Raw genomic sequence first — 25,143 nt, forward strand, 5'->3', positions numbered from 1 at the left:
CTTCCATCCAGGTTAATACGAAGGATGTAAAGTCTCCATTTTTTTTAATGGCTGAATAGTATTCCATGGTATACATATACCACAGAATTGATATTTCTAATAAAGGAAATAGGTTAACAGGCAAACAACAAATAAGAAAAATATCAGTTAAAAAAAAAAAACCCAGCCCTGGCCGAAAACTTAAAAAAATAAAAAAGGTCCAAGGGTATGAGATATTGCATAGATGGCTAGTTAAGCTGGTGATGAGAAAGTGCATTGCTGAAAAGGCGAACTTTCTTTTTTTTAAATGTCTAAGAGAATGGTTAAAAATAGATTTTCTTTCTTTTTTTTTTTAAACTTCAGAATATCATAGGGATACAAATGTTTGGTTAAATGAATTGCTTTTGTATAGTTTGAGTTAACGTTGTAAGTGTGCCCTTCACCCAAACAGTGTACATTGTACCCGTTCTGCGGGACTGTATCCCTGCTCCTTCCCCCCACCATTTGCTTGCTCTTCATTGAGTTTTGCTACTAAATGTGCTCTTCGGTGTTGATTGATTAGTTCCAGCTTCATAGCGGGTACGTGTGGTGTTCTTTTTTCCATTTGTCTAAAACTTCACTTAGATCAGCGGTTCTAAACCTGTGGGTTGTGACCCCTTTGGGGGTTGAACAACCCTTTCACAGGGGTCCCTAAATACATCCTGTGTATCAGATATTTACATTATAATTTATAACAGTAGCAAAATTATAGTTATGAAGTAGCAGCGAAAATAATTTTATTGTTGGGTGTCATCACAACATGAGGAACTGTATTAAAGGGTCGTGGCATTAGGAAGGTTGAGAATCACTGATAGATGAATGGTCTCCAGTTACATCCACATTGCTGTAAAAGGTATTAGTTCACCATTTTTTTATGGCCAAGTAGTGCTCCATAGTATACATATATCAAATTTTATTAATCTACTCATGTATTGGCAGGCACTGTCTTTGTGATTGTAAATTGTGCTATAATAAACATTAGAGTGCTCATGTCTTTTTGATAAAATGACTTTTTCTCTTTGGGTAAATACCTTGTAGTGTTATTGCTGGATCGAATGTTAGTTTTCCAGGCATGACCACTATGCTTGCCATTTAAGATATTTTTTGATTCCCCTTTTGATTTCTTCTCTGACCCTTTGCTTATTCAGGAGTATGGTGTTCCCTATGTGCATATTTGTGAAACTTCCAATTTTTCTCCTATTACTGATTTTTAGTATTATACTATTGTGGTCATAGAGGTTACTTGGTAATGACCTTAGTTATCTTCAAAGGTTTAAGACTTGTTTTGTTGTGGCCTGAAATATGATCTGTTCTGGAGAACACTCTCTTGTGTGCTTGAGAAGAGTAAGATGCTGCTTTGATGAAAGGTTCTTTGTATGTCTGTTAGGTCCATTTGCTCTAAGTTTAATTCAGTTTCACCGTTTCCCTTATAGATTCTGTCTGAGTAATCTGTCCATTATTGAAAGTGGAATATTGAAATCAACTATCATTGTGTTCTCTATCACACCTTTCGTATCTGTTAATATTTCCTTTTTATATATAGGTAGTCAACTGCTGGGCACCGGTTTATTAACTATTGTTACATCTTCTTGATGAATTGACTCATTTATCATTTTACAGTGACCTTTCTTGTGTCTTTATAGTTTTAGACTTAATACCTGTTTTATTTAATATATAGCTATCCCTGCTCACTCATTCCATTTTCATGGAACATCTTTTTCTGTCATTTTCAGTCTGTGTGTGGCACTGAAATTGAAGAGTTTATTGTAAGCAGCATATAGTTAGTTGAGTCTTTAAAAAAAATCTATTCAGCCATTCTATCTTATTTGATTGTTGAATTTAATCCATTTACTTTGAAGGTAATTATTCATAGGTAACATTTTATTGATTGTTTTCTGATTGTTTTCTACATTCCTTGTTCCTTCTTTCCCCTTTTGCTGTCTTCCTGTGTGATCTGATTTCTTTGTTAGTGCAGTTGGATTCCTTTCTGTTTATCTAGATTTTTTTTTTTTCCTAAAGATTCATAACTAGGTTACAATCTTGGAATGTGAGACAAAATAGAGTCATGATTAGAGAGCTGATCTGGATCCGTAAAAATAACTTTTTTATATACTCAGCACTTGGTTTCAGATCCTAATTCATAACATGTATTTCATAATATGTTGGGTAATAATTCTAAATTGAGAATTTATTTACCTATTATCTAATAGTAAAACATTACAGATGATAATGTGTTCATGTGTTTATTTATTTGACAAACATTAATTTGGGACCTACTATTTGAATGTTTACGTGTTATATGATTGTTAGTATTTTCATATTAATAACATACTTAACAAAGATCAATATAGTTCCCTAAGACATTTATTAATTGTAAACATAAAAATTGTGAATTTACAGTGGAGGGATCCTTTAGATACCACCTTAACCAAGTGATCAAGATCAGCATCACCATTTGTAGTAAGATAAATTGACATCACGTCCTCCCTGACGAGATGTAGCAGGAATGGCACAGTCACTCTTGTGGTATCCTTCACTAAAACATGTAATCTTACTCTAATAATGAGAAAATATGAGAGAAACCCAAATATGAAGGGCATTCTACAACATAATTGATAGTACTTTCTAACAGTGTCCAAGTCCTGAATGGCAGGGTGGGACATCACTACAGAGGGAGGAGCCCAGATTAGATCCTGGACTGAAAAAAAGGACATTAGTAGAAAAACTGTTATAATCTGAATGTGGGGTCTGTAGATGATTTTATACTATTATGCCTATCTAGATTAATGTACCCTGGTTATATAAGATTTTATTAGAGGAAGCTGAATGAAGTTTATGTGGGAATTCTCTGTTCTATTTTTGCAATTTTTCCATAAATTTCAAATTATTTAAAAATAAAAAATTTTTAAAAATTGCCACCAAATATAACATACTATTCCAATGAAGGTATTTTAATGTATTCTCAGGAGAATCTTCCTTACATAAGGACCATACTGTCATAATTTAACTATAAATGATGAACTTCAACTATATCTTTAGCCCAGACCTATAACTGTGTGTATAGTACACATAAATGTACATGAACACACCCATATTCATATTCTTCTGTACCTATATATACATATTGGACCCTTCTGTATCCTCTATTTAGAAAATTGTTGTTACTCTGTTGCCTAAACAAAAAATTAAGAGTCTTGTTTTTTTTCCTTTGTGGGACCCCACCTATGGAGCATGTTGCAAGGGTACAAGCCAAATCTATCAAGTATAGAACATAAATGTATTAACACAAAAATCAAAGAGTCACTTTTTTTATACCAGCCATCATCGCCCACCTTTCTTGCATCCAGTTTTCAGTTTTTACTATGTTCTGTTGATCTGCTTTCTGTATTAGTAAGATTTATTTATTTTACTTTTTCTTATTTCAGTGTCAGTAACTTCTGTTGAATAGCTGGTTTTATGTTCTTTTAGTACATGATTATGAGTGCCTCTCTTCAAGCCATCCTCCATTCTTTCAGAGTCTTCTTTCTAAAAAAGCAAATCTTATATTATTATCTTTGTATTTAGGATAAAGTTCAAATCACAACTCCAGCACACAAAATCCTTTATTGTCTGGCCTCTATCTCTTTAATACTGTTCCCAATAACCTTACCATAGCCATTCTGTATTACTAGTTCCCTGAAATAGTTTCACATTTTATGCTTCTAAACCTTCATTATAATAGATGTTTAAATAGTGAATCAACAACAGTAAATTATGAATACATGTTTTAAAAACATCAAATACAGATGTTATGCTACATACTATGTAATGCTTTACTAATATGTTTTAATCTTCAAAATAACCATATCATCACACACTTTATTACTGCCACTTTGCAGATTATAAACCCAAATTACAGAGTGGTTTGCTAAATAAAACACAATATCTATTGTGTATGTGCCTTGTCATGGGAGAAGTCTGATAGAGATGTATAAAGAAATTAATGTTGTTTTCATACCTGCTAACGCAACAGACATTCTGCCACCATGCACTAAGGAGTAATTTTGACTTTCTTTTTTTTTTTTTTTTATTGTTGGGGATTCATTGAGAGTACAATAAGCCAGTTACACTGATTACAATTGTTAGGTAAAGTCCCTCTTGCAATCATGTCTTGCCCCCATAAAGTGTGACACACACTAAGGCCCCACCCCCCTCCCTCCATCCCTCTTTCTGCTTCCCCCCCCATAACCTTAATTGTCATTAATTGTCCTCATATCAAGATTGAGTACATAGGATTCATGCTTCTCCATTCTTGTGATGCTTTACTAAGAATAATGTCTTCCACTTCCATCCAGGTTAATACGAAGGATGTAAAGTCTCCATTCTTTTTAATGGCTGAATAGTATTCCATGGTATACATATACCACAGCTTGTTAATCCATTCCTGGGTTGGTGGGCATTTAGGCTGTTTCCACATTTTGGCGATTGTAAATTGAGCTGCAATAAACAGTCTAGTACAAGTGTCCTTATGATAAAAGGATTTTTTTCCTTCTGGGTAGATGCCCAGTAATGGGATTGCAGGATCGAATGGGAGGTCTAGCTTGAGTGCTTGAGGTTTCTCCATACTTCCTTCCAGAAGGGTTGTACTAGTTTGCAGTCCCACCAGCAGTGTAAAAGTGTTCCCTTCTCTCCACATCCACGCCAGCATCTGCAGTTTTGAGATTTTGTGATGTGGGCCATTCTCACTGGGGTTAGATGATATCTCAGGGTTGTTTTGATTTACATTTCTCTAATATATAGAGATGATGAACATTTTTTCATGTGTTTGTTAGCCATTCGTCTGTCATCTTTAGAGAAAGTTCTATTCAAGTCTCTTGCCCATTGATATAAGGGATTGTTGGCTTTTTTCATGTGGATTAATTTGAGTTCTCTATAGATCCTGGTTATCAAGCTTTTGTCTGATTGAAAATATGCAAATATCCTTTCCCATTGTGTGGGTTGTCTCTTTGCTTTGGTTATTGTCTCCTTAGCTGTACAGAAGCTTTTCAGTTTAATGAAGTCCCATTTGTTTATTTTTGTTTTTGTTGCAATTGCCATGGCAGTCTTCTTCATGAAGTCTTTCCCCAGGCCAATATCTTCCAGTGTTTTTCCTATGCTTTCTTTGAGGATTTTTATTGTTTCATGCCTTAAATTTAAGTCCTTTATCCATCTTGAATCAATTTTTGTGAGTGGGGAAAGGTGTGGGTCCAATTTCAGTCTTTTACATGTAGACATCCAGTTCTCCCAACACCATTTATTGAATAGGGAGTCTTTCCCCCAAGGTAAGTTCTTGTTTGGTTTATCGAAGATTAGGTGGTTGTAAGATGTTAGTTTCATTTCTTGGTTTTCAATTCGATTCCAAGTGTCTATGTCTCTGTTTTTGTGCCAGTACCATGCTGTCTTGAGCACTATGGCTTTGTAGTACAGACTAAAATCTGGTATGCTGATGCCCCCAGCTTTATTTTTGTTACAGAGAACTGCCTTAGCTATACGGGGTTTTTTGCGGTTCCATACAAAACACAGAATCATTTTTTCCAAATCTTGAAAGTACGATGTTGATATTTTGATAGGAATGGCATTGAATAGGTAGATTGCTTTGGGAAGTATAGACATTTTAACAATGTTGATTCTTCCCATCCATGAGCATGGTATGTTCTTCCATTTGTTAATATCCTCTGCTATTTCCTTTCTGAGGATTTCATAGTTTTCTTTATAGAGGTCCTTCACCTCCTTCGTTAGGTATATTCCTAGGTATTTCATTTTCTTTGAAACTATGGTGAAGGGAGTTGTGTCCTTAATTAGCTTCTCATCTTGACTGTTATTGGTGTATACAAAGGCTACTGACTTGTGGACATTGATTTTATATCCTGAAACATTACTGTATTTTTTGATGACTTCTAAGAGTCTTGTGGTTGAGTCTTTGGGGTTCTCTAAGTATAAGATCATGTCGTCAGCAAAGAGGGAGAGTTTGACCTCCTCTGCTCCCATTTGGATTCCCTTTATTTCCTTGTCTTGCCTAATTGTATTGGCTAGAACTTCCAGCACTATGTTGAATAGTAAAGGTGACAGAGGACAACCTTGTCTGGTTCCAGTTCTAAGAGGAAAAGCTTTCAGTTTTACTCCATTCAGTAAAATATTGGCTGTGGGTTTGTCATAGATAGCTTCAATCAGTTTTAGAAATGTGCCACCTATGCCTATACTCTTCAGTGTTCTAATTAGAAAAGGATGCTGGATTTTATCAAAAGCTTTTTCTGCATCTATTGAGAGGATCATGTGATCTTTATTTTTGCCTCTGTTAATATGGTGGATAACGTTTGTGGACTTGCGTATGTTAAACCAGCCTTGCATCCCTAGTAATTTTGACTTTCAAGTTGTATTATTTCAGAAGTACATTTCATAAGACTATGGCTGACATAGGTAATGATTTTTTTGATGAATCTGGGCAAGGCACATTGAAAACATTCTGGAAAAAACTCATCAGTAGAGATGTCATGAACAACATTTATGATTCACAGATGGAGGTACAAATGTCAATATTAATAGTAGTTTTGAAGAATAGCATCAGCATTTTGATCTAGAAAACTATGCATAAAGATTTACCATCCTTCTAGGAATAAATGAATGAAAATAATTAATATGCACACTTTTCTTGTTTCCTCTATTTTAAATACCCTCTCTCCATTTATTAGTCCCCAACTCAGTCATTCTTTAAGACTCAACTCAGATAAGCCTTTCCAGGTTTTATACTTCTATAAATTGCCTTTCTTTTAGCATTTTGGATTTGTACCATACATTATTTATGGATTATTTGGCTCTTTCTTGAGTTGTAGACTCTGTAACGAGAAAGATTATGTTTAGGTGTTTTTGTATCTTAGTATCTAATACATATTAGGCGTTTAATATTGTTAAATAAAGAAATTCAGAGCTGCAGAATGACCCCCTATTATAAGGAATATACATGAAAATGTTTTGACAATTTTAGTAGATGACGTGTTTATGAACTAGAATATAATGGAATTCACTTAGGGGTAATACAAGAATTATAGGAGTCAAGTTTTTCTGCATATTAAGTTGAATGATGTCTACAATTTTAAACTTGCTGTGGCATAATAGTATATAAGTAGAAGTGAAAATTCTCTAAGATCCTGAGCACACCCTGTATTTTGTCCCATGACCCAGTTTCCCTGACTTAATAAAATGTTGGATAAAGGAGGGGTCAGAAGCCAAATAGTTTCCTTTTATGGTAGCTAAAGATTTTGGAAGATTTTATAAAGCTTTTAACATAAATAATAAATTGTAATAAACGTCTACATTTTTCTGTTAGTTTTTCCATAATAGCTACTCATGGTAGGTTATCTATGGTTAAGATCAACACATGTATCACTAGTATAAAGATTCAATACTTTAGAGTATTAGGAAACGTTTGACATATAAATGGATGGGAGATGGTAATTGAATCAAACACATATTTCATAACATGAAAAGGAAATAAAAATACAATGTGGCATAGGAGAGATATAGAGATAAGAAGAATGTTTAAGAGGAGAGTGCCTATCGGGACAAAGGATATTTTTGGGGAGCATCCTTTGTTAACTGATTTCAAGTAGCATCCTAAGCAGTATTTCTGAAAGTGTGCTTTTAATCTGCTTGAATCAGACTTACCTAGAGGACCATGTATGTTCTTGAGTCTCACCTTCAAAATTATTGATTCAGGAGGCCTGTGTTCAAGTCCAGGAATATACATTATTAATGAAATAACATAAAAAATAGGAACACCAAAATTTTAGAAACACTCATTCAGGTATTCTTTATTCATTATTATAATTTGAGAATAGGAATACTTAAGAGGTATTATATTATGGGTTTGGTTCCAAACCACCACAATAAAGTGAATATTGCAATAAAGTAGGTCACATGAATTTTTTTGTTTTCCAGTAGATATTAAAGTAAGTCTGTAAAGTGTGCAATAGCAATGTCTAAAAAATGGTGTATATATCTTAATTAAAATACTTATGACAAAAATGCTAACAATCGTCTGAGCTTTCAGCAAGGTGTAATCTTTTTGCTGGTGGAAGGTCTTACCTCAGTGTTGGTGGCTGCTAATTGATCAGTGTGGCAGACAGTGAAGGTTGGGGTGGCTCTGGCAATTTCTTAAGGTAGGACAAAATGAAGTTTGATGCATCCATTGACTCCGTAGCATAAGATGCTGTTTGGTAGCATTTTTACTCACTGTACACCTACTTCATAAGAGGAGTCAGTCCTCTCAAAACCTTCCCCTATTTTATCAACTCAGTTTATATAAATCTTTTGTTGTCATTTTAACAGTGTTCATAGCATGTTCACCAGGAGTAGATTCCATCTCAGGAGATCACTTCATTTGCTCAAAATAAGAAGTAAATCCTCATCCATTCAATTTTTATCATTAGTTGGTAGCAATTCAGTCCCACATGTTCAGGCTCCACTTCTAATTCCAGTTCTCTGTTTCCACCACATCTGCAGTGACTTTCTCTGAAGTCTTAAAGCCCTTAACGTCATCCATGAGGGTTAAAATCAGCTTCTTCCCAGCTACTATAAATATTGATATTTTAAACTCTTCTTGTGAATCATAAATGTTCTTAATGGATCTATAAATGGTGAGTCCTTTCCAGAATGTCTTCAATGTGCTTTTCCCAGATTCTTCAAAAGAATCACTATCTATGTCAGTCATAGTCGTACGAAATGTATTTCTGAAATAATGTGCTTGAAAGTCATAATTACTCCTTAGTTCATGGGTGGCAGAATGGCTGTTGTGTTAGCAGGCATGAAAACAACGTTAATTTCTTTATACATTTCTATCAGATTTTTCCATTGGAGAGGTACATTGTCAATAAGCAGTAATATTCTGAGAGTAATCTTTTTTCTTCTGAGGAATAGGTCTCAACATTGGACTTAGAATATTCAGTAAACTATGCTCTCAATAGATGTGCTGACATCCAAGCTTTGTTGTTCTGTTTATAGCGCACAGGAAGAATAGATTTAGCATAATTCTTAAAGGCTTTAGAATTTGGGGAATGGTAAATGAACATTGTCTTCAACTTGAACTCACCAGAAGAATAGGCCCTGACCCAAAGGATCCTTTGAATCCAGGTGTCAATCTTTCTTTTCTAGCTATGGAAGTCTTACATGAAATCTTTTTCCAGTAGAAGATTTCTTAAATCTATGTTGAAAGTCTTTTGTTTAGCATAGATACCTTTAATTATCTCAGCCAGATCTTCTATATAATTTGCTGCAACTTCTCCATCAACACTTGTTGCTTAATTATGTACTTTCACTTTATGGAGATGACTTCTTCCCTTCCACCTCATGAACCAACCTCTGCTAGCTTAAACTTTTCTTCTGCAAGTTCATCTCTCTCAGCCATCATAGACTTGAACAGAGTTAGGGATTTGTTCTGGATTAGGCTCTGGTTTAAGGGAATGTCATGAATGGTTTGATCTTCCATCCAGACCACTCAAACTTTTTTCATATCAGTAGCTGGGCTGTTTTGCTTTCTTATCATTTGTGTGTGCATCAGAGTGGCATTTTTAATTTTCTTTAAGAACTTTTCTTTTGCATTAGCAAGTTGGCTGACTGGAGCTAGATCCCTAGCTTTTGGCCTATCTTGGCTTTCTACATGCCTTCCTCGCTAAGTTTCATCATTTCCAGTTTTTATTTAAAGTGAGAGATAAGCAACCCTTTCATTCACTTTAACACTTAGAGGTCATTGTAGGGTCATTAACTGGCATCGTTTTAGACTTGTGTCTCAAGGAAGAGCAAGGCTTGAGGAGAGTGAGAGAGATAGGGGATTGAGTGGTTGGTGGATGAGTCAGAACACACAAACATTTATCAATTAAGTCCATTTTCTTAGGTGGGCACAGTTTGTGGCTCCCCAAAACAATTATAATAGGAATGCCAAGGATCAATGATTACAGATCACCATAACAGATATAATAATAATGAAAAAGTTTGAAATACTTAGAGTATTTTAAGGAAGAGTTACAAAAATATGACACAGGTAAACAAAGTGAGCAAATGCTGATGGAAAAATAGCACTGGTAGATGGCAGGATACAACAGAGAATAAAGAAGAAAAGAATCTCTGAACTTGCAAAGGCTTTTATTTCTAATGGGAGGGAGAGAGACAGTAAATTTGATGATTAAATTATGTGGATATTCAAAATGATAAGTATGAAAAAGTAAATAGAACAGGATAAGGGAAATGGGACCTACTGGAGTTGAGAGTGGGATTGCAATTTAAAACAGAATAGTCAGGGTAGATTCCATTAAAATGTAGCATTAGGCTATAATCTAGATGAAAAATTGATGGAAATTTGGAACTGGTTGATGGAAAATATGATGAGATCTGGTCAGATGATGGATCTATTTTTTAAAATAAATCCAATGGATTTTCTGAAGGGTTTAATGTAAAGTGTGAGAGAAAACAAAGTCATAGATAATTCCATAATTTCTCAACCGAGAAACTGGTTGGATGTACTTGCCATTTCATTGAGGTAGGGAAGATTGTGGTGAGAAGATCAAGAGTTCAGTTTCAGACATGTTAAGTCAAGGTGTCTACAAGAGATTCAAATAGGATATGGATTAAGCAAATGTATAAATAAGGCAGAGGAGAAAATTTTACAGGAGATGGAAACTTAAGAGTCATGGGTACATAGATAGTATTTAAAGCCATTAGACCAGATGTGAGGTGAGATTACTAAAGAAGTAGGTATAAATGGCAAGAATGCAGCAGAGGAAGGTAATAGAAATGAGGCCAAGGAAGAGTAAATGAACAGTGAGGTAGGACAAGAACCAGGAGCATGCTTTATTTTAGCAGCCAGTAAGAATATCCAGCTCATGACAAGTTAATTAAGATAAGGACTTGGAATTGACCACTGAATTTAGTAACATGGAGATATGATGACCGTAGCAAGAGCAATTTGGCTGAAGTGGTGAGGTAGAAATTGTGATTGAGATGTGTGTGTGTGTCAGGGGCAGGGGATAAGGACATGGAGGCAAAGTACTGACAGCTCTTTTGAATTTTACTGTAAAGAACCACAGAAATGGACATAGCTACATAAGTATGTGGAGTCAAGAGAAGAAGTAACACATTTGTGGGCTGTTGGGAAGATCTGGTAGAGAAAGAAAACTATATTCAAGAGAGAGGAGGAAAAATAGAGAAGTTAGTGTGTGGGAGGAGCATATGCAGTTCCTCCATAACAGGAGAGGCAGTCTGTGAACAGATGGGCGGGAGTGAATGTGGCTCATAGAGCTTGGAATTTCTCTTTTAATTCCTTCTGTTTCTTTCTTTTCCCCCTGTTTTTCTGTGAAAATAGGAAGCAAGGTCATCAACTGAGAGAGAAAGGGGGAGGTAATTGAACTAAATTTAAGGAGAGAGAAGATAAGAAATCATGAAGTTGATGAGGAGAGTGAATGGACCAGAAAAAACATACTGGTTTGGCATCATTCAGATCCCGTGTGCAGTTGGAAATTATGAATTTAGGGTGCAAATAGTAGCTATGGTTGGTTGGATTTTCTCCAGACACTGGGAGCCTCTTAGGGGCCTACTGAGCCCGTGCCTGTTCCTGCTGCAGTGCCATGGTTTCCTGCCTGTTCTCTGTGCCCGAAATCCCCTTGTCCCATTGAACTTCCTCACAGCTTTCAGGTACTGGCTTTAAATGTCATCTTCACAAGACACAGCCTGACCACACTATTTAAAGTTGAAGGTTCCTTGCCCCAACCTCCCTTATGAAAGTCTATTTTATTCTCAAACACTCATCCCCTTCTAACAGACTACATAATTTATTTCTTATTTTATTTTTATTTTTTTTTTTGCAGTTTTTGGCCGGAGCTGGGTTTTAAACCCACCACCTCCAGCATATGGGGCCGGCGCTCTACTCCTTTGAGCCACAGGCACTGCCCAATTTATTTCTTATTTCATGCTGTAACTCCCTGCCTCCACCCTCATGAGAAGTTGAAGCATCACAGGGGCTTGTATTTTTGCCTGTTTAATTTATTCCTGTATTTCGGGCATCTAGAAAAGTGCCTGAAATATAGCAGTCATTCAGTTAAGTATTTATTGAATGATTTGATTAAGCAATCCTTTAACAAATATTTAACATCTCTCAGTTGACATATCCTTTAGGTAGTATTGTTGGCCCACTTGTTATCTTACGTTATTAGCTCTAATGATAATAAGTTGCACTGAATAGGCTCTTCATTCTCTTCAGAGTGTTTTTCTATTCCTTATGCCATAGATATTTAATTTAGTATTAAATTATGCCTTACAGTCACCTGATTGCCTAATCTTGCAAATTGCCTAATCTTGTTTCACATACTTAATTTTCTTGATTTGGGCTCTGAAGTGACCTACCTTATTCCCACTTGTATCATTTTGTGTTTATATATAGCCATTAACTGAATGCTTTGCATGTAGCAGGTACATGTAAATATCTATTGATTTAATTTATTGTAACACTTTAGTGTGGTTTTCACTAACCTGTCAGAGTTTACTGAGCATTTATAAGAAGAATTATTTAAATTAGACTACGTATTAAATTTTTAGCCCAGAGCATATTTATAGAAGGGCAAAGTTAAAGATTCATATGAAATGAATATATTTTTAAAAGCAGTTTTTATTGCACTTAATGTTTTTCTTTAAATTGCTAAAGACTTCTGATTGATTTGTTAAAAAACTATTCTAGTTCTCAACACTTTATTATTATTAGGTGAGTTATCTAATCTTTGTCCCCTAAGAAGGGTTCTTAATGTTAGATAAATTTTTTATAATAATTTTTCCTCCAGCCTTAAGGAGTAATTTGGTGTGTAGATTTGTTTACAGTGCTGTGGCAGTGCCTGTGCTGCTTTGCTTCACAAAATTCAGCACTCCAGCTTGCTACTTTCCCTGCTTGGCAAAGAATTGTACCACTGACCACAACTCCCCAGCACAATCCTTTTTATGCTTTTTAAAATAAAAATCAAATATTTAAAAAAATGACATCCAAATCCTGAAATTAGTTATTATCTTCAGAGTTTGATCAATTAATTGCAGGTACATATTTGTATAATGTATGTCTGGACTATTTAGGGCCGCTGATAGCGGCCTATTTTGACACAGGATTTTTATATTAAATTCTGGAAATGCACTTACTGGTGAATAATTAAAGAACTACAAAAAGCATACAATTTATCTTTTGTAGGACAGATACATTCCTACCAATTTGCTGGCTAATCAGGTTTAATCTGTGAATCTGATTAGAACAAATGCTTTATATTTTTTTGGAAAGAAGTTTGGCATGAGTCAATTCTGTATATTACATTCTTAAAACACCCATTTTATGTAATTATATTTAAAAAATTAATTTAAAAAGCAAATGTTCATTTTAGTGTAACAGTATTGCTTACTAAAGTGTGTGGTTAAAGCAATAGATAATTTAAATGGAGCCAATCTTATATTAAGATAGCTATTTGAATATAAAAATACTCTGAAAAACCTTAATAATATCAATATCAAAAGAAGTAGAAGCCAGAACAGTTTTGCTTTTTGAAAACATCTGTAACCTTTCACATTGCTTTAAGATTATGACATATGGATTAACAAAATCTACTTGTTATTGTTGATGACTTAGAGGGAATAATATAATTGATCTTGAGGATTATTTATCTTAAAGATTATGTACTTATTGAAATCAATTTTATCTATTTGTAATTCATAATAAAGTAATAGAATCCGTACTATGGAATTACAGCTATTAATTTTTATTAGGTTTTTCAATTATGTTGTTTGTGTTTGGATGTGATTAATGTGATTTTAGTTCTAGATTTTGATTTTTTCTTTTAGACTAAGATTTATGTAGAAGCATTGTCTTAAAGCAATTCTTAAATTCCTTTAAAAAGCTACTGGCAATTCGATTTTGTGTTATATCTATATCACTTTCATTGTTATCAATATTATTACTTGCAATAACATTCTTCCAAAACTTATGTGTTACAGTGACCTAAACATAAGTGTTCAATAAATGATACAGGTAATTATTAGTGAAGCAACCTGTTATGGCACATTTTAGACTCCACATGATAGCTTTTTAACAGATAATGTGTTTTTTTAGTTGAAAATTATTTCTATTCAGCAGTAACTAAAAATGTTCTTATCTCCTTTACTTACTATGAAATGCTCCAGAGTTTAATCAGAATGTTATGACCAACTCCATGTGACGGGAAAATAGTTTATTGAATAAAAATTAGAAAATGGCGTTGGTCTATGGCCAAACCACCCAGAATGTGCCCCATTTCGTCCGATCTTGGAAGCTGAGCAGGATCAGGCCTACTTAGTACATGGATGTGAGAAAAAGGTGTTTGGAGAACTGTAACATTCTGCTTTTCTCTCCATTAATATCTTTTTCTAGTTTATTCCTGGATGTCTGTATTTGTGTGTGGGCATGTATGTATGTGCATATGTATGTATGTGTGTGCATTTTTATACATGTAAAATGTGTGTGTATATGCACAAAGTCAATCTTTTAAGAACAAACATTTTAATTCTATATACTTTGGTGACTGTTACTGACAGGATTGTTTGCAAAGTCAGTGATAACATGTATCTTTTTACCAAGTAATTAATTTCCGTTGGCTCAAATCACTAGTTTAGTAACACAAAGAAGTTACTCGTACTCAAAAATGCATAATCAGTAAATAGTTTTTGGATTTATCTCTTTTCAGACTTAAACTGCTCCACTCATTTGTAAAATGGAAGGATTATTTTCAGCAAACACAAAAATGAAAACCTTTTAAAGTCTTGTGGTTTTAATCTTCTAGAACAAATTAAGTCCTTTAAAAGGATCTTTGTTTTACTTGTCAGTAATGTAATACTTTAAATTTATCATTTTGCTTTTAGCTTATTTTTTTTTTTTTAGAAAATGTTTAACCTATCAAATTAGATGACTTGACTTTATAATGCTGTGCTGAAAATGTGTACCAGTCAAATCTGGCGTGCATTTTAAGCTGCCTTGTTTTCAGATTACTGTTATACATAACAGAGTAGTAAACATTATGAGTTACTAGCTTTGATCTCACGATAGAACAAAATGATTTGATTCTATACTTTATAATTATTTAACTTTAAAACCAGGTGAAAGTATATGATGTTTAGCACTTTTTCATATACTTCAGTCTCTCAGCAACATTTATTCAATTAAAACAGTATGTTCAACATTTTGCGAGGTATTTAAGATGCACATATGAAAAAGGCAGTGATCCTTCCCTCAGGAAGCACACAAATGATGGTAGAGATGAAAAGGATCATGGTAGTAGAAAAAGTGGACTTTATTATTTTGTACTTATTCTGTACCTACAGTAGTGACACTTCTTATCATTCTAATTAGCTGTCACAAAACCCAGTAAGATATTGTTAATGTTCCCATTTTACAGAAGGGGAAAACAGGGTCTTAGAGATGATGAGTGGCCCAAGATAATAAAAGTAATAAGAGGTCACAGTTGTAATGCATGCCTTTTATGCTCAACACTCCACGTTCTTTTAAACTACAGGAAACTTTTTGCATATCAAGAATAATGAGGATATAAAAATGGGTAGCATAGGTCTCTGACCTCAAAGAGTTCTAACTTTTGTGAGAGCAATTTATGCTCTAAGGAAAGAAGACTTTGTCCTGTTAGACTGTCTTTATTTAAACTTATATTTATTTTCACAAAAGCATTCTATGGTAATAAAAAGGTAGTTGAATTATATTTTGAACAGGAATTCGTTGATTCATTTTCCATTCTTTCTTAATTTTGGTCAGCAAGAGATTTTTGTCTCAAAATCTGATAGTATAGAGATTTTTGTCTCAAAATCTTACAGTATAACTGATATAACTTATGGCTGTTGATTATCTTAAATTGCTGTCTGAGGAGTATTATATTGTCCTGTATAACTCCTCTCAATTAGTTGTGTCCATTAGCTATTCAAATAGGAAACATGGGAAGAGTGTGAGATGTTTTCTTAAAAAGTCAAGCTACTTTATTTTAATTTAGTTAAAATTTAAGTTTCTGGGATAACATAATTATGGTCAGTATTAATTAATTTTAGGATGAAACACACTTTGTGTTAATCCTCATATCTTTAAGTCTGCTCTGTAGAAAGCATGTAAATCTTTATTATGTTATCCCTTGCCTCCTATGGAAGGGAGCTTTAAAGATCATTATGAGTGAAATAACCTCAACATGTGAAATTTCAGTGCTACAAATCAACAAAATAAAAAGCAACCAACTACCAGTAATATGAGGTTGGATAATTAGGTTCCCAAATGTATCCTAGAAAAAGTGCTACATACCTCACTGCTGAATATTGCTGCAGTCACCTTTGAGGTACCCTCTCTTGGGAAGCTATGTACCAATGCCAGTGCCTGGTCCACCCTGAAAAGCAATTTTGGAATTCTTTTTCTGGAATGGCCATCAGAGAGCTGTCGTATGAGGTCTGACAAGCTCACAAACCCCTCCTAGAAAAAGTGCTGCAACCTCATTGCTGAATATCACTGTGCTAACCCGATGGCCAAGGGGAGCACTTTGAAGGTGACCACAGTGATATCCGGCAGTGAGATATGTAACATTTTTTCTAGGGTGAGTTCATGAACTTTACTGTCTGACTTTGTAAATACATATGCGTGTGTTTGTGTATATATAATATATCATTGATTTTTACCAGGAGTTGGTCATGTAAAAATACCTGGGGATATCTTCTTCAAGATTCTGCTATGCTGTGTGTGTTGGAACAGTTAAGGGATAGTGCTGAATGGGCAATGGAAGGTACTTTCTAGGGTTTCTGCTTTTTTTTCTTTTTTTTTTTGCTTATAAACAATGAGCCAGAGGTATCTGCATTTTGAAGGAAATTTTCCGGTGTTTCTGGTAGCTTCTGTTTCCTGTTCCAATCTTTTTTTTTTAAGAACACTGACAAATATTATTTGAAAAAACAAAAGCATGTCAAAGCAATATGTGTTTACTTTAATACATTTAAATTCATAATCAGAATTATGATAGTTTAGTTTACATGTGCCAGGAATATGAAAGCTGTGTATATTTCATTGCTCTCTGGTTACAGTGGTCTGGTGCTTTATTGTTTAGACAATAAAGTGTTTTATTTTACTGAGTAAATTTAATGTTTTTTCAAAAATAGCATCATCTAACATTTCTTTAATATTTTCTGGGTTAGAGAGTGTGCTAAGCACATTATCTATGTTAATCTAATTTAATGTTTGCAGCAACACCCTGAGGTAGGTTACTGGAGAGACTGCGGAGTGGTGAAGGAGGACACGGCCTCATGGGCTAAGCACTCCGCAAGGCAGCAGTGCCTTTGTGCAAAAACACCTGTGCAGAGAAGGTGCATTGAGCAGCCTATCCAGAACCCATGATCTTTACTACAGCACTTTTCCGTTTTGTTAATAAAGGTACTCTGTGCTGTATATTTCTGGTTTAAGTAGTTAGCGGCTTTTTATTGAGTGCCTCTTCTTTTCATTGGTTGAGAATTTTTTTGTCCTGTGTATGAATATATACATGATATATATGTATGTATGTATAATTTATATGAGAGAGTCTGCTATTAATTTGTTTATGTAAGCAAATATTTAGTCTTATGAAGTAAATGAAAAATTAAACCATTTGACACTTTTTAATTTCAGTTTATTGATGGTCGACTGGCAAAACTAAATGCAGGAAGAGGTTTCTCTGATATATTTGAAGAAGAGATCACTTCAGGTGGCTTTTCTGGAGGTAAAGCCTAGTTACAGTACGATTATCCAGTTTCTGAATAACAATTATTTCAATTTTTGTTCTTGTATCTGATAAAATCAATTTAAGGAACAAATAATTATTTTCTCCTAAATATATAATGTCTTAAATACATTTCTGACCTGTAAGAGCTATGGTGTTAACTTAGTTTGTCTGATACGGACTTTATGGACACCCTGGTACTGAATAACATATGGTATTAAGATGGGAAGAGTGTGAGATGTTGGCTCAGATGATCTCTTAATATTATTGGAAATGTAACAGTAATCCCATTAGTTCATGTCTTCCATTCTTTCGTCCTGATAGTTGTAGCAGTCTCTGCTAGAAAACAAGTGGGCTTATATGCACATCTGTAATCCTAGCACTTTGATAGGCTGTGGCGGGTGGATTGCTTGAGGCCAGGAGTTCAAGACCAACTTAAATGACATAGAGAAATCTTGCCTCTACAAAAAAATAGGAAAATCTGCAAGCATGGTGGCCACGTGCCTACAGTCACAGCTACTCAGGAGGCTGAAGCAGGAAGATTGCTTGAGCCCCAGAGTTGGAGTGTGCAGTGAGCTATGATGACTCCCTGGCATCCAGGCAACTAAGTGATACTCTGTCTCAAAAAACAAATAAATAAATAAAAAGGAAAGAAGAAGAGAAAAGGAAACCACTGGTGATGGCTGTTACTGAGTATGAATTTAAGAACTGAGAGTATGAATGAAATAGTAGATTGTAATATTATCCAAAGAGAAAGGTTTGAATGCCACAGCTCCTGTATTTTGAGTATGTTGCTATACATATATAAGTCTTTACCTTTTTTATTTTGAAGACCAATGAAGCATTAGGAAAGGTTTCAGTTTACCATTTCATAAATATAACCAGTCCTTCAAATGTAAATATTCAATCAATGTTATAATTTTATGGGCAATTAATTTTTTGTGAACTAACACTTTCGTGTATTAGAAGTATTAATTATAGTATACGGTCCTGACTTGCAGAAATTTTACTTGAAATGTCTTATTCATTCATTCATTCAATTCATTCAGTATTTGCTGAGTGCTTACTATGTAGGCTAGTGGTCCCCAACCTTTTTGTCACCAGGACTGGTTCCAAGGTAGATTATTTTTCCGTGGATAGTAGAGGTGGGGAGGATTAAAAGGAAGCTGAGCTTCGGCGGTGATGCTGTGCTACTAGTTCCTAAGAAGCCATGGACCACTACTTGTCCTGTGGCCCAGGGTTGGACCTCGGTACTAGTCACTGATCTAGATACTGGTGAACTAATAAACAAAAATCCCTGCCCTCTGTATCTTGGTGTGTTCATTTTTGACATTGTATGATAGAAAATTTTCTTCTTTTTTGTAACTTTGTTTTGATAAAAAGTTTTTAGTCTATGTGTGAATAAATACTTGCTAGACTTGAGAAATAAAACATGAAAAGACACAGCATAGTAAGTACTCATCTACAGATTTCACAAAATTTAATTTTATTCTGAAGATTTATTTTTATACCATGAAGGTAATAGAAATCATTGACATAATTTGTTTATTAAGAGAGGCACACATGACCTTTATCTGATGTAAGCAGAACATTTAGCTGGGAAAGAAGTTAATTTACTTGACTCAACAAGAAAGCTGAATGTGGAATCTTTCAGCTCCTTGCTTTCCTCAGCTCCTGGGTAAAAATTTTGCTTGGACGGAACTTTTGTGTTAAAATAATACCTTTTTACTTTTCAACTAAGACAAGCAAAATATTGTTAGCTCATGGACAAATTGCTTGAGGCATCTATTCAGTATTTACATAACTGCTATCTCATTATCTTTATGACCTGTGGGGCTAGTAGCTGTTATAGAATTGAAGATGACATTTTGTGACAAAAAGGGGCAGAACTATTATCCTTTTGTACATTAAATTCTGTAGACTTAACCATTGGTCCAGATATCTCTGTATTAGAATGGAGGTAGGTGGTTTTTCTGGTGTGTGTGGAGGGCGCGGGGGGGTTTCACTAAAATTTTTCGCTAAAGGTTTTGTTTAAAAAAAAATAGGGGAATGTGATTTCTGGTTAGCATCTGACTTAGAGGTAGTACATTCACAGCAGTACAACATAATGCCAACTACTTTGTTACTCTTTTAAAACCAAAAGGTTTTGAATTCTTATTTTAATTTGAGGGAGCCAATACTTACCCCAAAGGAAAGCCCACTGTGACAATTTCAGTGAGTACAGTGAAAAAGTACCTTAAAAAATTGTGCCCATCATGTGTTATTTTTAGATGTATTTTAGGTAATTTTTGAGATACATAGAGATTATTTTTTGAGTAAAATAAAGCGAATGTATCAAAATTTGAAATAAAAAGATGAATAACAAAAAAAATTCGTAATATTCCATTACTAGTTAGGAGATACCTTTTAATTTAGGATAGGTGAGAGTGTGTACTTATGTATATGTGAATATATACATGCCCATGTATTTCCCAAAATAGTTCCTAAAGGTCATTTTCAAACATCTGTCATTTACACTGCAGTCATGTGAGAAAGATGAATATGTCTTTGTCATGATATTCCTCTGTTCTCCAATGAAGTAAACTGGTCTAACTTTGTTCTTTCTCTCACAGTAACATAATAAGTGTTCATATTTATTGAGCTTATGTGGAAGAAATATTACCTCATTTAATCCTCACAATACCCCATGAGGCATTTTAATGAGTACACTCACCCAATAATTTTCTCAAGGTCACAGCACTAGTAGAGTCCATAGTCTCATCTCAACATGTACCCTTCTTCAAAGCTCTTGCTTTGATAACTATAATAGTATATTTCTCTTTTATAATAAGAGATTTTCCTAGTGAGAAAATATTCAAGAGTATTAAGAGCAAGAGTGGTAATAAGCAAGAGTAGTACTGTAGACTTTCCTACTCTGATGGAATAAAAGCAAAATTCCTATCTTTTCTGAATATCTCTTGAGGATTTATTACATATAAAGCTCCCAGAAAGATCACTGTAGGAGGAATCAATATTATTTAAAACTAAAGGAAAAATTATGTTCCTTTAAGCAAAAACAATTAGGAAATTTCAGAGAGGCATCTATTTTCTCCCCTTCATTCATCATTGAAATGGTCATTTTTATACCGTTTTTTTGTTGCTGATGCCCAGGGTTATGATAAAATGAGTATGATGAGTATGGTGGAACTTTATAATTTTTTATAAAAGTTTTTATAAAATATACAATGGAGGACAATGAGGTATAGAATCTGCAGATCCACATTTGGATCTAGGACTATGGTTAAAGAATCCGTGAACACACAATTTTCAAAAACCATCTTCTCCTGTGAATGCTTGTCATTAAGGAAATCCGTGTTACACCTGATTCCTTTCCTGACACCATCGCAGAATATTTAACATTAACTTAAAAGAAAATAATAAAAACATTAGGAAACATGTAAAGGGAAAAAGATCCATAGAGTTTAAAATGTGCAAGAGAGGACATGAGTAGAACAAAGGATGCGATTAGGTAAACACAAACTGATCTATGAAAGAGCAGCTCAGCAATATTGAGTAGTTAGGAGCATGTTCTTTTTTTAAATAATCCTTCATTTAAAATAAAAGTAGTTCTTAAGTGCACAGTGAATTATCTGAACTTTATAACAAAGCAATACTCCCACCGGTAAGGAGCGACTTTATGTAGGAGAATGTGGTCTCTCTCTGTTTCCAGCGTTTGCTTCTTCATTAGTTTCCTGATAGAATCTCATCAGTCATTTGTTTCCATGTCTTTTTACTGACCAAATACCAGATTTGAAGAGGTGGTAGGCAATTATCAGTTTCAGTAGCATTTTTCTGGCCCCATTGAACAATTGATACCAATTTACACTTTTTGACAAATAAGTGCAAATTACTGGAATGTAAAGAACTGTGTTTAAAGAGAAAGTCCTTGCACAAATGAGAAATACATTTTCTCCTTTAGTGTGAGAAAATCAGTTATTTAACAAAAACAATGTTAAGAATTTCCTCAAATGTTTATTAATACCATAATCTAGTTTTTTAGAAGAAGGACTCTGAGGGATTATTTTAGCATTTGCATTAATTTTTAAGAAAGAAAAACTAGTCCTTTAAAAAAATTGCTAAAGAATAATATGCTTGTCTCATAAATTTTATGGAAAATAGAAACCTTAAATCATAACAACACTAAAATTAAAGAAATAATTTTTTAAAATGAAACAGTGTGTGTCTCTGTCACCCTGGCTCAAGCACAGTAGAGTACCTTGATCATAGCTCACTGTAGCCTCAAATTGCTAGGCTCAAGCGATCCTCCTGCCTCAGCCTCCTGAGTAGCTGGGGCTATGGGCATACACTGCTATGCCCAGCTAATTATTTTTATTTTATCGAAGAAAAAGTAATTGTCTATTCTTAAAAGTGCTAACTACTCTTTTTCTAAAAATTAGAGCAATTTATTCTCATGATGCCATTGCTTCTTTTACAATGTTGCAGATAAAATTTGCCTACTGAAATTCTGGAAATGCTAGTTTTTTGATACATTTTGAACTATTTCTGGCATCTGTCTTTCATATATTCCAGGAAACCCGAGGTCATATCAACAATGGGTGCATACAGTCAAGGTAATAATAAGCCTCCAAAGCTGCTTCTTTCTTCTAACATGAACTGTGCAGTAAAAGTGTGCTGTTTATACTTTTTGATATTCACAAAGGTAATTTTAAATTAGGAACTTTTTGTTTAGAAATAAATGGGTTCTTTGAAAAGCAATATTTCACTGTCACCTTATATTAAATTCCAGAATAAGGAATTGGTAGGGTAGTAGGATTTCATGGGAATTTTATAATTTCTGGTAATGTAGTTTATATGATTGTTTAATATAAAATTCTCCTTCACAGACTGAGACTTTATTGCCCAACATTACAATGGTTGGTAAACATTATATTTCTTTTTTGTGAAGCTTTAAATATGTACATATTACTTTTCATTTTACTTGTCTGCCTGTACTTAAGAAATGATTTTTAAATGGTATATTACCAGCTAAAATAACAGAGTAGAATATTTACAATTTGATGGAATTATTATAGCATATAAAAAGTTAAAAACACTAAACATGAAATAACTTTTATACGCCTTTAAGTTGTGGATAAAGCTCTTTTTTTTAATAAAGCACTAATAATGCTTTGTTTTTAAGATATTTTGGCCAAAAGCTTTTGGGAATGTGTTTCTGTTTTTCTTTTGCAGAAAGGAGGGGGTGCACTATTCAACACAGCAATGACCAAAGCAACTCCTGCTGTAAGGACAGCATACAAATTTGTAAGTTTTCATTTGATAATTAAAAATTCTAATGATAAAACTGTATAACATTTTACTAGATGATAGACATGTAAATTTCAAATATTTTCTTTTTTTCTTTTAAGTAAGCTTTAAAAAATGTTTAGGGTTAATAATGACCAAAGCATATTAAGTTATTAAAATTATAACATTGCATAGAGATGATATTTCCTTTATATACATGTAAAAATGATTTTTTTATTTTATTTCAAAGCTATCAGCAAAATTGTATAGCAAACTGAAATAGTCCATGAAGAAGAATACCATTTTGTAAAATTTGATTCTCCTTTTTTTTTTTGCAACAAAGTCTCATTATGTTGCCCTTGGTAGAGTGCTGTAGCGTCACAGCTCACAGCAGCCTCAAACTCTTGGGTTTAAGCAGTTGTCTTACCTCAACCTCCCAGGTAGCTGGGACTACAGGTGCCCGCCACAACACTCGGCTATTTTTTCGTTACAGTTGTCATTGTTCTTTAGCTGGTCCAGGCCGGGCTTGACACCTCCAGCCTTGGTGTATGTGGCCAATGCTGTACTCACTGAGTTACAGGTACCAAGCCAAAATTTGAGATTCTTTCATTCAACCTTTTCTTTTTGAGACAGAATCTCACTCTTCACCCCAGGTAAAGTGCTGTGGCATTGTCATAGCTCACAGCAACCTTAAGTTCTTGGACTCAAGTGATCGTCTTTACTTAGCCTCTTGAGCAGCTGTGACTACAGGTGTACACCACCACACCTGGCTAGTTTTTCTGTTTTTAGTAGAGACTGGGGTCTCCATCTTGCTCAAGCTGGTCTCAACCTCCTGATCTCAAGGGATCCTCCCATCTCAGCCTGCCAGGGCACTAGGATTACAGGTGTAAGCCACCATTTGCCCAGCCTCATTCAACATATTTTAAATTCTCATTGTTTACTTGAAGCCCAAGTAGAAGAAACAGAAATATATAGCAAGATTTTTATCCTCAAATATGTATTGGCTCTCCATAATTAATATTCTTCATCAGTTTTTCATGATGTATAAGTAAAATAATAACAGGAACACCAAGTAAATAATAAAATAAAGGTCTTTTTAATGTGACAACTAAGACCCTAGAAAACCTAATCCCTCCCGTGTCCTATTTCTTTCCTCCTTATTCCCTCAAGCCTTGTCTCTAAAAATTTTTAGCTACTCCTGATTTCATGAATATAAAAGGTTCACTTCTGCTCTTCTACTCTTGCTCAAGCCTTTTCTACATCTTAGAATGTCCATTTGTTGGACTTTATCTACCTAGTAAACCTAGTTCATTTTATAAGGTTTAGTTCAGACATTATTTCCCCTGAAAAAAAATTTTCCAACACCATACTAAAAGAGTAGGACCCTCTGTTTCAGTACTTGTTTTTTTTTGTACTCATTTATCTCTAATATTAGACTAGTAACTTCTTGGGAGAGAAACTACTGGGTTGGTATTCAATAAAGTTATTAATTCAGCAGGTCATATATGTTACATTTCTAAAAATATTTAAGGCAATAGTTTTGATTTTGTAAAAATTTATCTTCAGAAGCTTTCTCAGTAAATTCATTGATGTGATTGAATTAATAATAGCATATTAATAACATAGTTTAATAAGAGCTTGGAAGTTATGTTATTCCCTTACCCTAAAATTCCAATATAAAAGTAGCTGTACCTCTGTTTTAAAAACTTACTTCAAAGATTACGTTTTATAGTAGGGAGGCTAATCTACATAGTTGATGGAAAATACAGTACCAAAATTCTGAACTATTTCAGAATTTTGCCTAACCACACAGCAAAAATGGGAGGTGATCATTTTACCTACAAACAGCGGCCTCTGCCTTTTGTTGGTTTGTTTCAGTCTTTGCTAGAAGACTTCTCAGGTGGTGTGATTTTAAATACAGACTTTGAAGATATTTTCTTCACAATGAAATAGCACACAACTGCCATATGGGAAAAAAATGTTTATTTGTTTTTTCAATAATTATTTAATTTTCATAATCCAGTTAAGACTCTAAAAATGGTTTCGAGTCAGT

General features: G+C 34.1%; 1 protein-coding gene across 2 annotated transcripts in view; it reads left to right on the forward strand.

The window, feature by feature from the left end:
* The window catches only part of DENND1B (DENN domain containing 1B), a 287,318-nt gene that overhangs the window by 230,160 nt on the left and 32,015 nt on the right, over positions 1–25,143 (forward strand). For both annotated transcript variants that reach the window (XM_053606348.1, XM_053606349.1), the window contains 3 exons: positions 17,717–17,807; positions 22,377–22,417; positions 23,037–23,108. In XM_053606348.1, the coding sequence (XP_053462323.1) occupies positions 17,717–17,807; positions 22,377–22,417; positions 23,037–23,108 (204 nt within the window). The remainder of the gene's footprint in view (positions 1–17,716; positions 17,808–22,376; positions 22,418–23,036; positions 23,109–25,143) is intronic.

Source organism: Nycticebus coucang, chromosome 10, assembly GCF_027406575.1.
Source record: "Nycticebus coucang isolate mNycCou1 chromosome 10, mNycCou1.pri, whole genome shotgun sequence".
NCBI lineage: Eukaryota > Metazoa > Chordata > Mammalia > Primates > Lorisidae > Nycticebus > Nycticebus coucang.